The sequence below is a fragment of the Aptenodytes forsteri genome, unplaced genomic scaffold (genome assembly GCF_000699145.1).
Source record: "Aptenodytes forsteri isolate BGI_AS27 unplaced genomic scaffold, ASM69914v1 Scaffold188, whole genome shotgun sequence".
NCBI lineage: Eukaryota > Metazoa > Chordata > Aves > Sphenisciformes > Spheniscidae > Aptenodytes > Aptenodytes forsteri.
Genome location: NW_008794371.1, coordinates 276,806 through 293,263, shown reverse-complemented (window position 1 = coordinate 293,263; position 16,458 = coordinate 276,806). Strand labels below are relative to the sequence as shown.

General features: G+C 43.8%; 1 protein-coding gene across 5 annotated transcripts in view; it reads left to right on the top strand.

Annotated features, from left to right (window-relative positions):
* The first annotated feature begins 3,663 nt into the window (after positions 1-3,663).
* The window catches only part of AP2B1 (adaptor related protein complex 2 beta 1 subunit), an 81,919-nt gene continuing 69,124 nt past the window's right edge, over positions 3,664-16,458 (top strand). For 3 of the 5 annotated variants that reach the window (XR_002086301.1, XM_009286937.2, XM_019474117.1), the window contains exons 1-4: positions 3,664-3,727; positions 5,824-5,929; positions 7,198-7,333; positions 9,112-9,357. Coding sequence is in view for 4 of the 5 variants with exons in the window: in XM_009286937.2 (XP_009285212.1) it covers positions 3,691-3,727; positions 5,824-5,929; positions 7,198-7,333; positions 9,112-9,357 (525 nt within the window). In the remaining variant the exon portion in view is untranslated. Of the gene's footprint in view, positions 3,728-5,140; positions 5,242-5,823; positions 5,930-7,197; positions 7,334-8,860; positions 8,948-9,111; positions 9,358-16,458 lie in introns of those variants that run through there. The other 2 variants (XM_009286945.2, XM_009286955.2) reach the window with 2 other exon arrangements.

Here is a 16,458-nt window from a genome sequence, read left to right as displayed (position 1 = left end):
AGATACGGGGAGAGGTCTGGAGGATGCTGCGGAGGGGGGAAGGCTGGTGGGCAGGGGGTTTGAGGGGGCTGGGGATGCCTGGGAGGAGAGTGGGTGGGTGCTGCGGGTGGTGGAGGGGCTGAGAGTCCTGCTGTGGGCTGAGGCTGGAGGCATGTGGCGTGTCGGGGGCTGGCGGCAAAGCTGGGACGGAGGGTCTGAGGAGTGAGGAGGTGATAGGAACCACAGGGCATTTGAAAACGGGGTGGGGAGCACCAAAGAGGTGTTTGATCCCCAAGATGGAAGCAAATTATCTGCCCCTAGCACATGCTGTTTCTAAACTCACATGCTGCGGGTTTCTAAAGCTGAGGCGCTGCTTTCCCTTTGCCATCCGTGTTCGGCCGCTCTGTTTAGTTTCCTGATGCTCTGGTGGCCCTGAGCCACGCTTGGGCTATCATGCACCTCCTCGAGAGGCTTTGCAGGCAAAATGGGTGCAGATAAGAGGTGGTGGCACCAGCTGGAGTGTAAGCCAGGTTAAAGCAGGGATCACTTTAGAGATTTAGGGGTTCAGCACTGGATTGTTTCAATGCTAGGGAGCTTGGATCAATACTGAGGCCCTAAACCTGCCACCTTCCCATTCACACCTATGTGAAATCAGTGGTGGGGAGCTGGTCAGGCTGTCATTTGGAGTCATGCGTGGGGCAAAGCGGGTGTTGGTCAGACGCAGGATCCGGTTTTCTGTGCGGTTTTGGGCTGAAGAGGCTTATCTTTCTGGTTATGATGGTTCCTTAGTCTTTTCATTTAATCATATTTTTGGTTCAGTCTACATTTAAATGTCAAGCCAATGCTTATAGCATTAAGCATTGCCAGAGCTTCTGGAGAAATTCTTCTATTTCATCTCTTCTTGTTTGCTGGGGTTGGAACAGGAGCCTTTTGCTGTCAGCTTGAACACCTCTTACCTGTTTCCACCTTAGCAAGTGCTAGACACAGAACAATAGTAAGGAGGGGGCAATCTGATGTAGATTTTCTCCTAAAAACCAAGGATGTTCATGATGTGGTAATTTATCTTGGCTCTCTCCAATTTAGATTTGTGTACAAGAAGCTGGCATTTTCTTGAGTTATTTAAAACACTGCTATTTGTTTATCTGGGCTATTTTGTTTTTTGGCCTTCATCTGGGACTTGCTGTAAACCATGCTGAGTTTGCTTAGTGGATGAGATAATACTCAGTACTGCTAGCAAGCTGTCTCTGAACAATGTGCAAAGCAAGCTCTGACATACATGAAGCAAAAATCTCTGTGCTCATGAGAAAAAGAGCTTTCTCCTGTGTTGCACTTGGAATATGATAGTTTGCTTTTTGACCTAAGTCAGATCTTGTTTACATCTATCAAAACAGGTTGTAAATACATGTGCTGTGCTTAGCCTTATCTGAGTCTGAGTGTTTCTAGGATTCTTCATGTTTCCAAGTCTGATCTGAAGTTAGAAAAACAGTGAAATGTCCTGCTTTCGGGTTTAAAGATCACCTCTGAAGTTCAGCAAGGTTTCTGTGTAGCTTTATGCAACTGGGATGATGTGTATGGTGGGTTTTTTTTTTTTCCTCCTGGATTTTCTCTATAATCTCCTGCTCTGGCCACTGTTAAAACAACACTGGACTCACTCAGCTGGGAAGTATGATCCAGGTTGACAAATCCACATATAATGCAAACAAAGAACAGCAAGGCGATGTTCAATGCCTTTTGCATGGCACCATGCCAAATACTCTCATAGAGGAAAACATTTAAGTCATCTTTTAAGCTGGGCTCAAATCCGAAGGACTGTGTCAGCAGTAACATTGCAGCTGAACACGGGCTGTGTTTTCAATTATAAAACAAGACCCACAACAGCTTCTTCTTTTGTGACGCTGTGACTTTTTTGCTAGAAAGATTGCAATGTTGTGGCTCATGCGGCTTTCCCAACCCAGCCTCTGTTTTGGAAGGAGGGCAAACCTCTCCTGCAGGACGAGCGTGCTTCCAGAGCTCTCCCCAGGCGTAGTTTGCTCTCCAGCTTGGCAGGAGCAGAAAGGGAGAGAAATCAAACCAAACCCAGTAATACTGCCTGATTGGGATGAGGCGGTAACCACGCAGGCACAGGGCAGGCAGGAGCTCTGGGAAACCGGGCTAAGCAACAGGTTGTTTCTCATCTGGTTGCTTGGCAGTTGGACAAGACGGCAACTGCTCTGCATTGCCATGCTGTAGAGCACGTTGAAGGTGGTAGAAATTGTGGCATTACCCCTCAGGTGCTGCTGATGGGGATTTAACTGCTGAGGTATTAAATTGATCAAGGTGGATGGGGGGGAGAAAAAGAGTGGTAGTGGTGTTGGGGTTAGTTAAGGGATGAGGAAGGAAAGTGTTAAGAGACAGCAAGCTGGTTGCACTGCTGGGCAGTGCCTTGGAGTTCAAAGCTAAGCTTGTCCTTTTGTTGCTGAGCCAGCAAGACCTGTGAGGTTTAGAGGCAAGACAGGCAGTGTTTAGGGAACAGATGACTTGCTGCTTTGCTGGTAGCATTTAAGGCCATGGAAGTATGTACAAGAAAAGGGGAATTGGGCAAAAAAAAATAGAAAAAAGGAGGAAGGAGGTAGGAAAACCCTTTTTTGGGATGGTTTTAGGGTCATAGGTTCTTAGCACTGATGCAGACTTTCATCAAAACCAGTAAAACTGCCCACTCCTATGCTTGGTTTTCAGCCAGTACTTGAAAACTGTTTGAGTCATGTTTGTCACAGAGCTGGCAATTGTAAGAATAAAATGATGAATATCCACATATGTTTGGGCATCCCTATATTCTAAGGTATTAATAGTTTGGTTCTGCGGAGCAAGAAAAGTGCTGGTGAGACCATTCTCGTGGCTGTGCTAAGCACTTGCTGTCCCAGCAGCGTTTTTTCAGTCCTGTCCACAAAAGTGCAGCGTAGCACTGAAATAATAAGCTTGTGTGTGTGTCAGAGGTGGGATGTCAGGTCTTGGCAGGGAAAGATTTCAATTTCAAGCTTGAGAAAACTGAAAAGTAATGGCTTTTCTTTTTAAAAAAAAAAAACAAACAACCAAACCCAAACAAAACAACAAACTGCTTTGCATCTCCCGGGAACAAAAGAAGGGAAATAAATGACAGGGCCTCGGGGTGGGTATTGCAAGTAGGGTTAATTGTTCCTTCCATCAAGATGCAACACGGGAAAGTATCATTAAGGGGGGTTGACGGTTTCCTTTGTCTGAAACATGGACTTCTCGCTTCCAGTCGAGATATTAAATGTGCAGTGCTTTTTTTGGAAAATGAAATTGTGTACCCAGGGGGAAGACAGCTGCAGAACATGTCAAGATCTGCTGATTATAAGGAGTTAAAAACTGCCTTTTCTCCTCCGAGATTGAGAGTTTAAAAAGCTGGGCTGAGCACTACTGCTTTCCCAGCCCGTCCACCTCAGGCTGTCATGTTTTCACTAGCATTGTTCATCTGAGCCCTTTAAATCCCTGGGTTCACCAAGTAATGTCAGCAGCAGGTGCAGAACGAAGATTGTGAAACTTGTGCCTGTGGATGTAAAGCATTTGCTTCTTCCTTTACGTTACACGCTCACCAACCGTCCTTTCTCCGAGTTCCTGCCTTGCAAACTGGGTGTTGTCAGCTCTGAATGCTGTTTGACTGCTTGTTCTTTTTTTAATGATTATTCTCAGGTGTTTTAAGGAACTGGAACCATGACGGACTCCAAATACTTCACAACCAATAAAAAAGGTTAGTGTTAAGTTGGTGCAGTGGATTGGAGGTGGTGGGTGGCTATTTTTGCACAGCTTTTTTAACTGCGTGCAGAAGAACTTGTGCTTTCCTGTTAGCTCTGTCCCTGTTTCTTGTCTTAATCATCCAGGGAGAAACTTCTAAAGTAGGTCGCATGGTGACAAAAGACAAAACTGATGTATTATATGGTTTTGTGATGCACAAAATGATCCAAATCGCTGCTTCTTCAAGGATCAGAGAACAAAACATTGGGATTTGAGTGCAGATCTGGTCAGAGACAAAGTTTTAGTTATGGACTAACAAGTTCAAGACTGAGGATGGTTGTTCCTTTGGGCATCACAGGATTGAGTTGCTTGAGAGACATTTAATATTTAAGGTATAAGTGTATATCTCTACATTAAGCTGTTGCAGAGATAATGGGATTTCCTATTGCTGCTTCCTTCAAAGCCGCAGTGCTCCGTTTGACTTTCCCTTGGCTTTACTGTAGGTGTGGTGGTCACCTCACCTCAGGACAAGCTGCTGCCATTAAAAATGGGAAGACGGGAAAGGATCTTTGGGGACGTTTTACCCTTTCAACTGTTTCAGTGGAGGACTTGCTCTGCTGAAATTGTCCCAGGCAGATTTTTTTTTTCTAAGCTGTTCTTAAACAAAACAGTGTTTATCCCAACTCCTGCTAGCTGCAATTTAAGCCTGATGTCGCTCACCTTTCTCCAGTCGATGCGGAAAATGGTTCGCTCTAACCTCTCCTTCTCAGAATGGCTGAATGTTTCTGATGCCAGTGAAAAAACTACAGTGTTGATCTATTTATGTTTCATTAAGCTTCAGAATGAGCTCATAAATTAAGCAAATGCAGTTCACATCTTTCTAAGGAACAACTCTACCTGTAAGTTCGGTCCTAAAGTATCAGGCACATTTTTCTGGGATGGCTGCGAGAGGCCAGCCTTGAGCTCTAGCGAGCACGCGGCTGCTGGCTCAGCTCTGCTCTGGGGCACCATCTCAGTGTGAGTAATGTGAGCATCTCTTTCTCAGGCAGGAGGTATTACAAGTGGTCACTGCACTGCGTTCTTCAGAACAGTAACTTCTCTTCTTTTTTGAAGTACCTGTTGGACTTTTTGTGCCAGGCTCTTCAGTAATTAGTGCTGCTGATCTGATAAAGTGGCATTGGTGTGTAGGAATCGAAGGTTAGGGGCTGGAATGTACTTTGCCGGAGATATTTTGATATTTGTAATGTGTCCTCAGCCTGTGGCTTCCAGTGGGAGTATTGCTCGCTGTCCTTTGGGAAAGCTGTCTGTCAGCTGGAGGTGTTGTCCTTCTCGCACCACGTACTCTGTCTGGAACAGGCCTGATAAGCAACACATGCAAAAGGCAGCTTTATTTTGCAAACTTGCTTTGCCACTTTCGTGATCCAGCCTGAACTGACTTTCCACACAGTAATATCTGGAAGAATTAGTGTCATGGGAAAGGCTGCTTCAGCAACCTCAGAATCCAGGCGAGCTGTGTTACTCGCTGTTTTTGTTAGTAGTAGCTCTGTCTTTCTAGCTTGGAAGGAATTTATTCCACTGGACTAAATTTGTGCTTTCCTGTTTCTGCCACTGTGTATCACGGCATTTCAGCTACACTGCAGTCTGCTGTTTTCTCATTGCGTTCGCAGGAAGCAGGCGATGATGAGCAAAAGTTTAAAAAGTCTGGGCAAAATTCCTAGCAAAGTTAGCTTTTTCTTGCAGGCGCTGATCTGGCGCCTCCAAATATCTTTTCATCCTGGTTATATAATAGTTGCCTCTGAGAAACAGACGCTGCAGTGATGTGGTTTAGTGTTCTAGAAGTGGGAGAGCTGCAACATGGAATCATAGAACGCAGCGTGGTTCTTGTTAACTGCTTTTTTTGTTAGCAAGTTATAGCCCATATCATTCTCTGAGTGTCGCAGCTTTGCTTTTCATTGAACTGTGTTCTCCGTAAAGTCTAGCAGCTTCCACATGTTGCTGTACCAGTTTTATGGGAACAACAGGCCAGGAAAATAAAAAGTCACTTTTAAACTACCCCTAAAGCAAGATCCTTTTCTTCTCCCAAGAGGCTCAATCTGTTTTGTCTTCTGCCAGGAGAGATTTTTGAACTGAAGGCTGAACTCAATAATGAAAAGAAAGAGAAGAGGAAAGAAGCTGTAAAGAAGGTTATTGCAGCCATGACCGTGGGGAAGGATGTCAGGTAAAAGCAACTTTTCCTGCACCTGTAGCAGCTCTGGTTCTCCTGGGAGTCTGTTGGGCGTAGTGGCACACACCTCCATGGAACAGCTCTGAGTTTGTCATCTCGGCTGGGTAGTGAGGCTGGCTGTGTCCTTGCATATGCTATGCCTGAGTCACAGGTTTCTCTGTGAAGGAGAAACTGTTACTGAAAGCAAAAGAAACAACCGTTTTCAGTGCCGGTTTAGCTAGGTGCCTATTAGCCCTTTTTATTTAAAAACCCATCCAGAATTCAACCATTTTATATGTCACTTTAGATGATGTTTTCTCACTGCTTGCTAGCCTGGGTTTTAGTGTTAGAAAGGTAATTCCAAGTGTTCTTCTTAGCCTTACTTGTCATAGCATAAATTTAAGCTACATTTTAAAATGAGTGATTTTTAAATTGAACCTTTGCCTCATAGCCACTAAAGGACACAGGCATTTACCTTCTGCAATACTGTCCCCAATACTTTTTTCTGTCTTTGAGGCAACCAGAAAAACTTGCTTGAGTGAATGCTTTCTCCCTTCCAGCTTCTCCTGTTACTGGAGTCTGCCATAAAGTCGCAGTAGTCCTGGATTCATGGCAGTGTGGTCTGTTGCCACGGAAATTAATATAATGTTGCAAATTTAGCATCATGACTTCATCGTAGAATGAAGGAACAGATAAACTGGAAGAAAGAAAAAACAATCTTTTTGGCCAACAGCACTTGCCCTTCACCTTTAGATCTCTACAGCATACCTGAGAGCTGCAGATATCCTTGTGTAACTTTGTGTTCGTCTGCAGTGCTGTTTACGGATTGCTGCTTGGTATTTGAGTGAAATTCAGCTTGTCAGCGTTTAAGCTCCTAATCCCTCCAGAGTTTACTAGTCTGAAATTTGGCAGGTTCTTTGTAAGTGTCCCGCATTACCAAAACATTTTTAAGCAACTCTTTTTTTTTTCTTGTGGGTTCATTTCCAGGCCTGGCATGGTAGAGTTTTCTTGTTTGGTGAACTCCCCAATTAAAACGCTTTTAGAAAATTAATTTTCACCTTTTCTAGAACTGACCAATGTTAAAGCCCTAGAAGAATTTAAATGATTAAGCTATTATAAAAGCCATTGCAAGCTGTTTTGGGAGGGAAGACCTCTCATTAGACAGCAGGGTGTCTAGAGTGGAACTCCAGTTTTCCTGGCTTCTTTGATATTGTTACTGTCCCCTTTGCATGCCGTGCGATCTCACTGCTTTTTCTCTATTCTTGCCTCCTGTTGTCTTCCAGCTCACTCTTTCCTGATGTTGTGAACTGCATGCAGACTGACAACTTGGAGCTGAAGAAGTTGGTCTACCTGTACCTGATGAACTATGCCAAAAGTCAGCCAGATATGGCCATTATGGCTGTCAACAGCTTTGTGAAGGTAACTTGCTCTCACAGCTCATCAGAAAATAGTCCAGCACAGTGTCTGTCACCACGTGTCCTTTGTCCGTTAGCCTTTGTGAGCTGCTGTTTATCTCTGCTTTTGTACTTGAGTCTCTGGGCTGGGGGTGCTTGTAGAGGAGCAGAAAGTAAGGAGTTGGCATGCTGAATCCAACAGGTCTGGGTCCTCTCTCTCACTTGCTGCTACTAGTTATTGCAGAGGAGATGACAAGCACCCCTGTAAGTGATTATGAGAGAGCCTGCTACAGGAAAAGCTGCTTCTGTCATTTTACTAATCATTAAAGACAATCTTCTGGTATTGACTAACAGATTTTATATTGTTCATCTTCCAGCCTTTGTAGTATCTCTGTCATACGGATATCTAATTCTTGTTTGAATGTTTCAGCTGTGCTCTGTGTGGAAAACCTTTATCTCTGGTGAAACTGAAAGGCGGTTCGCTGGAAAAATAACAGCCTGATAGCTGTATTGCCTTTAATTCTGTTGTCAAGTTGCCTCTCCTTATCTAGGAGATGTTATTTCAGTCCCACGTTATTTGAGTTAAAACCCAGTGCTTAGGAAAAGTTTAAGACTCCTAGAGCATTATAAAATCTGAGACACTGGGGAATCTGATTGTGTTTTAAGTTTCTGTTGTGGTGCCTGAGGCTGAAAGAGGTTAGAAGACCTAGGCTGAGAGCAGGTCTGCTCTTCTGGCCAGAGAAGATGTCCCTACCTTCCTCTCTGGAAAGAATATTGTTGTCTGTCATATCTTTAAAGTGTAATTCTGTTAGAATGGACTAAAAAACAAACATGATCTTTTCCAGCTTCATGCTTTTCCATGCAAGGAAATGTCTGATGCCCCTTTTGGCAAGTTGAGGGACAAGTGTTAGCAAAGAGAAAGTGTTGACACTAGTCTGCACTAGCTCAGCACTTCACACGCAGTTCACAGTTCAAGGTGTTGAATGCACTGGTATGAGATGTCGCTTCTCTTGTATGCGTTAAAAGTGATGCATTCAGGTGTTTTTTCAGCTGTAGGAAATTTAAACAGTGAAAGGTAAATGTACCTTATGCTTTTGTAGGTCATTCTGCATCCATCCTTTTATAGGCTGATTTTGGAGGAGTGTTGCTCAGAGACATAGATGGATTGGATGTATGGAAAATTACGTAGGCTTGAAGTAAAGTGTTAGATTCCCTTCTGGTTTGTTTGGGTTTTTTTTTCCTCATCAGAAAAGCACCTCTGGAGTAGCCTTTGCCTAGTGCTTCATATGTTGCAAACTTAAGGGATGCTTGTGTCTAAAACTGATGGCCTGTGAGAAATAGGCCTTGATGACTTTTGCATTGTGTTTAATTGTTGACTTTTCCCATTATATTCCCTTTCTCCTTTAAACCAGTAAGGCTGGAAACCAGTATTTTATTCTGTCTGAAAGTTGCCTGTGGCTAGCTTTTGGGTGATGAAAGCTGCCTCTAGCTTAGCTGTACTTTGGATTTGGCTGCTAGATCATGTTGAAAGAAGCTTTGCCTGGGGAGAACCAAGGGACACCGAGATCACAATTTTACTATTTTACAAGCTGTCATAGCCTGAAAACATCTTGATGGTGTACGATGTTTCTGTGAACCAGTAAGTTCCACCTTTTGTCCCTGATCTGAAATAATTGCCTTTTTTTAGCATGTAATCAGAGAATGCTTTTTGTTTGAAATAAGAACAGCCTGATTCTGGCTGCAGGGAAGATATCGGTGGCTAGTGGTGCAGATTTGTTTACTGCACATTCTGTCCCCTTGCAGGACTGTGAGGACCCAAACCCTCTCATCCGTGCTCTGGCTGTCCGTACAATGGGATGCATCAGGGTGGACAAGATCACGGAGTATTTGTGTGAGCCTCTTCGCAAGTGTCTGAAGGATGAAGACCCTTATGTACGAAAGACCGCAGCTGTCTGTGTGGCGAAGCTGCATGACATCAATGCCCAGATGGTGGAGGACCAAGGATTTCTGGATTCTCTGCGTGACCTGATTGCAGACTCCAATCCCATGGTAATGTATATGTCCTTCCAGCGCATTGCTTGAGTTTGTAATGGGCAGATAATCAGAAACATGAAGGCTTTTTAATTGCAACTGATGCACCGTGATGAATGCATTACTTAGAGAACGGTTGTTGCCTCAGAAAATAGGAAATACCTTCTATTCTTAGATCTGTTTGGGCTTTTGCCTGTTTTGCCTGTCTGGAGCGCTGCAGCAAAAGTTTAACTTCCTGATCAGATGAGTCAGAAGAGCAAGAAATACTTGATGGTGCTACCTTGGTGACAGCTTGTAGCTGTTGCCTTCCTGCAGGCTTTGGCTCTTTTTGGAGTAAGAGGTTGGATGAACTCATTCACTAATGCAGATAAATCCGCTGGCCTGTAATGAGTGGAGAAAAATCAATGCTTATGCTTTTTAATAAAGTTAAACGAGTCGTCAGAGCAGAGGTGGAGATCAAGACCAAGAATTTCACAGGAGTAAATTACCTACTAAATCAGTATTTCATCATAGTTGATGAAGGGTCCATTTCCATGCCAAGCATCTTCCACTATTATTTTGTAACTAAAAGATGGTGGACAATGGATTGAAGTGCCCCACTGCATAATCCTTTCATTCAATATTTTTTTCCTGTGATCTGTTGGAATCCAGTGAGCATACCGATATCGTCGTAGCTCCTAGCAGGGAAGAAAACTTCTGCAGCTCGGTTTAACTCAGAGTTTAAGGATGTGACTGCTACTTTTTTAGCTCTTTTAGAGCACAGATCTGATTTGACTTTGCTTAATGGCATAATATCACATTATTAGGGCAGGTCTAACAGCTCTTTCTATGGTGCATGAATCAAACCACATAAAGCAAACTGCTGTCCTGTTATAGCTGAATTTGGGCAGGTTTGGGTAAGTCAAATGCAGGTGGTAAGGTACCAGCCCCTTTAGTAGGAGAGTGAAGGCTGCTGATTGCTTTTCTTATGGCTGTCTAAAGACAATAAAACTAAAGGTGTTTGGCTGTCACAGGCACAAGTCTGAGCTGTGGTGCTATCAGATGATATAGGCACGTATTGCCTCTGATATCCAGCTCTTTCACAAGCTGTTCTTTTTTTATGTCTCCCTGATTATTTTTTTTATGCCAGGTTTCTGCATGAATATTGATGACTACTTGAAGATGCTCTCTCTGTCTAGGCAATTTTGAGGCATATAGGGGAACACCTGCTTTTTTAATTTAATGCTAAGGGTGTGCCTTGCAGCCTCTGAAAGTACTTGACTGGGCTGCTTTAGATCCACTTAAATACTGGCCCCTGGCATTCACTAGCTCACAGGCAGCAATGGAGTGTGCTGTGGACAGGGATATAACCTACTCTTCTCCTAGCCTTGGTTCCAACTTTTTAATTTTCTTCTGCTGATTACAGCCACATGGATATGAGTTGAAGAGCTCAGGCTGAAAAGATGTGGTACTTCAGGAGAAATTAATACGGTTTTGCTTGCCCTTTCTGCTCGTTGACCTCTATGGAACTAACTGTTTCGGTAAATGAACCATTGGCTGTTATAAGAGCACTGATATCTATTTCAAAAGTACATTAACTTAATACTGACTTAAACAAATGGAGAGAAGAGGAGAAATACCAAAGGGCAGTGTATGCTCCATTTGCTAAATAAACCACCAAAAGTAGCATAGGGATTCCTAATAAAACATCAGTACAACTAATGAGCTCCTTGAGCCCATCCCATGAGGATGGGCTGTGACAGCAAAACCTTTGCAGCTGCTGCAATCGATTGGAGCTCTACAGCTACCGAAGCTGTGCAGGATCAGAGTACCTGCCTCATGTTGTACTCACCTGCTCTTCCCGAAGCTGAGGATTCACAGCAGGAGAATGCGATTTGGAGGAGTGATAGTGATGAAGAGGAGAGGCCTGTGGTGTGTTTTCAGATTTGCAGGCTTTGAGAGGATCACGTGGCTGGTGTTCAGTGTACTGGTTTCCCAGGTTTTACTGTAGACAGGGCATTATATTCTTGCTTTTTAAGGGTGCATGGGGAGAGATTTTACCAGGTTTGGGGCTCTTACAGCTGCTGACTTAATACAATATTTAATCTGGTTATGATTTTTAGTAGATACACACATTCCTTCTAGTTAAGTTTATTGCTTTGGTCCCCTTTGGAATTCATGCCTTTGCAGAACAGTGATTCCCTCAAAAGTACAGGAACTATCCACCCCTAATTAAGGTTCATCTTCCTAGTCAAACCGTCCAGCTCGCTGCTGCTTTCTTGATGTGAAACTCTAGTGGGAGTTCTGATGACCAGGAGTTGTGTTTGCCAGTTAAGTTATATTTGTGTGCAAGTTGATATTCATTAAGGTATTTCTCAGTGATCAGGTGGAATGCAGCTCTGTCTGGAAGCTCTTTTTAAGTAAAATGTGTGTATTGGTACTGGCTATCAAGAGAAAGATTACTGAAAAGAATGATACAGATGGATCTATCCTTATGGCCTATTTCTTTGTAAATGGTGCATCTCAATCATTGCAACCTGTTATCAAAACTCATTCATATTTATATTATAAATGTTTCTCCTCTTTTGATGACTTGTGGAAATAGGCAACATTAGACACTTAATGAAGCAGAATTTTGTAGACAGGAAATCCACACTTGTTCTCTTTTCTGAGAAATGAGGATTTTGAGCAGGAGCTAAAAAACTTCTGTTGAAAAATAGTCTTCAAGAAGGGTTTTATTATGGTTTTGTAATTGGCTGCCTCTAGCACATGAGCAAACACTAAGCATTCTAGCTGAGCGCTGGGTAGAGTAACAACTCCATCTGTGGCTTGCTAATTGCCTTGTAATTGTGCAGAGATCAGGGTGTGTGTTTCTATCAGCTCAAATCACCCTCATCATAATGATGTCTGATTAAGTTGGAGGTGACCTTGTCAGAAATGTTTTGGGTTTGGTTTTTTTTTTCCATATTTTTGGACTAATAGTTTATTATCATAGAATCGTGCAAACAGAGATTGGGGATGTTCAGGGCATTGCTTTGAAGTCCTGTTGAGGTGCTGTAGGTGCACAGCCAAGGTGCTTTCCCCCTTTATCTGGGCTTTTTGTTGTCAGGATCTGGCCTTTGTTCAAATACAGTAATACAGTGACCTTCTGAACAGCTGTAGGATTACACCCTTCCAGATGAGCTGGCTGTAGTTGTGATTAAAGGACTGACACCCGAGTCTGGTGGTTCCCTAGCCTTTTATGAAAAATCTCTGTGGTAGCTTTGCAGTTTCTCCTGGATGAATTAATTCAAACTTCTAGTTGCATATATATTGATATGGATATATATGGCAAGTTACCAGATGGGTTGGTGGCTTACTACATTTCAGCTGAGTTATCTGAGATGTCTTACCTTGTGCAGCCAATGGGCCAGTAACGCGTACAAGGGCATGGTTCAGTTACTGGGTGGTTACACTGCAGAAGTTTGATTGTGGACAGAGTCTTTAATCTCATTTTACAGATGGGCCTAATGTGCTTGTGGCTGCCCTTTGTCACTTGGGATCCTGCTGAAGAGTTTGCCTCCATAGAGGGAACCCTCATTTCTTCCCAGAGCTGTCTTAAGGCAAACCCTTCTCCTTTTTTGCTGTGCATTTCCTTGCATGAAGCTCAGCAGAACCGGGTCTGGATGAGTATAAAGCTAGGGCTTGGCTGCTTTGGGCTGTTAGCGTGCTGCTGGACTTATTCAGTCCTAAGGGCCTTTCTTGCTGGTAACTTTGGTATAGCGCAACTCAGAAAGCATGTCCTCCCATAATCCTCATGTTGTTCTAACAAAATACGGTTTCAGTATGACATCCCAGGATTTTTGTGTACTCATACACGGGATGGCAGATTACTGCAGAACACCATTCACACCCAACAACAGTAGATAATAGTGGGGTGAGAGAGGTAGGTCTGTTACGCACCTACTGATGGCCAGAGGCGCTCTGAAATCTTGGACAAGCTTTTTTTTTTTTCTTTTTCCTGATACTGTCTTGTTCTGACATTTGTGAATCGGACCTAATGACTGACTGCTCATCGTTGGAGCAAGCGCTGAGCCCTGGTGATGCAGAGCAAGACCACGAGATGGCAGCAGTGTAAAGCAGAACCAAAGCCGTTGGTCATTAGACACCTTATTTTGTAACTCGCTCCCTCCTGGCTTTTATCACTGCACTTGGTTTTCTTCAGGAATGTAAATATTAGCAGAAAAACATAAGAGGAAACCCATCTTAAGCCTTATTGGTCTTCTAATATTTGAATGGAACAACCTTCCTCTCCAAATATTTTCAATCCTTGACCTTCTAGGGTAACTTTTAACCCATGGAATAGTTTTCTTGTCAATCTGCCTGGTATTCACACGGATTAAGTTAGGTTGATGTCACCTTCTCCCAGATCTTTTCTAGGTGCTGTTGGGTTTTTAATTCCTTCTTGTAGCATTTCTTCCTCATATTCTGTGTTGTCACTGTGATGTGCTGGATCAAAGCTTTCACAGGTGTGGCTGTCCTGCTCCTGTGTTTTCATGGGCTGTATAGACATAGCACTTATGTGCTGTCCAATAATATGTCATGTTTTACACCATCTACACATCACAGTTTATTGGGAGAAACAGTATTGTGAATCAATATGGAGTAAACTGAGATCACATAACAAGCTGATGAGTAAATACACTGTGTGGAATATAATTAGTCTTTTGTTGTGCCTGTGGTTTGTGGTTTTGTTTTTTTTTTCCTTTAGCATTTAATAACCTGCGCTATGAAGGGAATCTCTTGAGCTCTGGCAACACAGGTGGTGAGGTCCATCTTGATCTAATCAGAATTCCCTTTAGCAGTATTGAGTTTCTGTAGTTCACAGACTAGACTAAAAACCTATTGAAATAAATCACAGTGCTTTCTTGTCTCTCCTGCTGTGACTGCAAGCCATGTAGGTTCCTCCTCTGCCAGCCAGAACTTCAGGGCGTATGTCTGGGCTTCCTGGATGACCTTACGGAGGAAGAAGGTCCTCATTTTGTTCTTTTTTCTTACTAGCTGGCAAGCAGTATGTCTTTCTGAGACCATGTTCTGAGGAATGAGCCTGTTTAGAAACAGAAGCAGCTTGTGCCTCCTGGACTGTCCTCTGCTGCATACTTTGCAGGAATTTTATCCCTCTTTGTGTAATAAAGCTGAGAAATGATCCCCTTGCTGAGAAACTGTTGGTGGTCCTCCGAGTCCCAAAAGGATTTTTGTGGGAGGCAGTCTGAGATGTGGGACTTCTCTGACACAACAGGGAGTGGAACATCACCTTCTTCATAGGCACAGGAAAGCACTTGTTCCTCATGGGGAAACCTGGACTTCTCACAGCTGTGTGTTTTCCCCTCTGCAGCTGATGTTTTATCTAGTACAAGGAGTGAACCACCACTGCTGGATGAGTTCATGATTCCTGCTCATGAAGGTTGTAAGGACTTGAAAATTCACACCCTAGTATGGAGCTGAATATTGCTGGAAGCTGTGGGCTATGCCTCTGCAGCATGTTGGGGGCTGCCTCCAAGATACCCTGGCTGCCTCACCGGCCATAAAATGTCCTTCTTTTCAGCCTAGGTGTTGCAGAATGAAGGCTGTATCTTGAAGTCCCGCAGTCGTGTCTGCGTTGGCCCTGTGTGTGGTTTGGGTTTTTTTTAATCTATTTGTGCTGCAGGTGGAGATAATATTTCATTCCAGGAGACACCTGATGGCGTTTGTAGGCATCGGTAGGTGGAATTTGTTTACCCAGTGTTGGATATGTTACAGTGAATGAGACTATTGCTTAGGGGCTGATGAAGAGTGGTGGCTTCACTTTGGGGCTCTTTATAGGGCGTTCCTGCTGTTTACATGAGGCTGCCCAGGAGGGAGAGCAACACTTTTTGCAAAGTAAACAGACAGCTAGCAGTAGCAAGCTGGAAATTAAATAGGTAGAGGTTGCAGAGGAGACTGTATAAAACAGTGGCTGTGTTAATGTATGTGGTGGGATGCTTGAAAGAGGCAATGTGGGAGGTCACCAAGGGAGTTCAGAAGCCAGCTTGTGTTGCAGCAGTCAGGCTGCAAAGATTTAAACTGGGGGAGAAGGGAGAGCTGCTGTCTGTAATCGATGGCACAGCTTCTGGTTAGCCACGCTGACTCTGCTTACTCTGCCTGTGGAAACCCAGTTTAGGCTTCGGGCTGAGCTCCTGCAGCTGCTTCTCCAGAGGAAGGCTGCAGTCTGACTTACTGAGTAGCTGTTTTTTTCTCCAGATTGTCATCCTAAACAGGTCTGAGGGAATTTCAAGCCTGTATGTGGGACCTGATTCTTTTTGTTTTGTTTTTGGTAGGCTTGTGGATGAGGGATGCTGGTCTCGAGCACTTTCTGTAGAAGCTGTGCTTTTCCCTGCCTTTTGAATACTAACACTCTGGCAGAGAGATGCAACGAGTTTGTATAATAATGCATGAATTTCCATGACTCCGCAGAGTCTGTCCTCCCAGACTCCTTATTTATAAAGCCTAATTGACAAATTCATCCATCAGAGACCTGTCTCCTTCCAATTACTGCCACCAGTATGTGTCTAATTTCCAAAGCGTTAGTCTTGCTGAATAGATAATTCCAGGATCTCTACTATCAATTAGAGTGCTGGGGAATTCTGTTGACATGTGTCTGGATGTTACATTTTTGATCGGAACAGACACTTCTAGCTATTGACAAGCACCATTTGTCACAAAACGCTGTGGCTATGATGTTTTTTTAACTCTGCACCCCCCTTTCTAGGGCTGCCTTAAGGTTTTTGTTGACGCTTGGCTGGCGCCTCTCTTCTAAATAGCTGCTTGGATGAGAGACAGCCCTCTTTGCCACTGGGTGGTGCCGGTGAGAACCTCTGCAAGGAAAATTGCAAAGGGCCTTACAAAAAAACCTGCAAAAAAAACCTCCCTGGTATGTGATAGGTGCCTGATCCAGGCTGGGATCAGACCATGGTGCTTTCTGGAAGAAGCATAGCAGGTTGCAGACCCTTGGTGGCTTCCTATAGATCTTAGTTGCCTGCACTGGGGGGCTCAGCCGTACCAAGGAGAAACCCTTTGTGTTGGAGCCATCCCTGAACAGCTTCTTGCCCACCTACTGCAAGAGGTTCAACAGTTGGGGGAAGT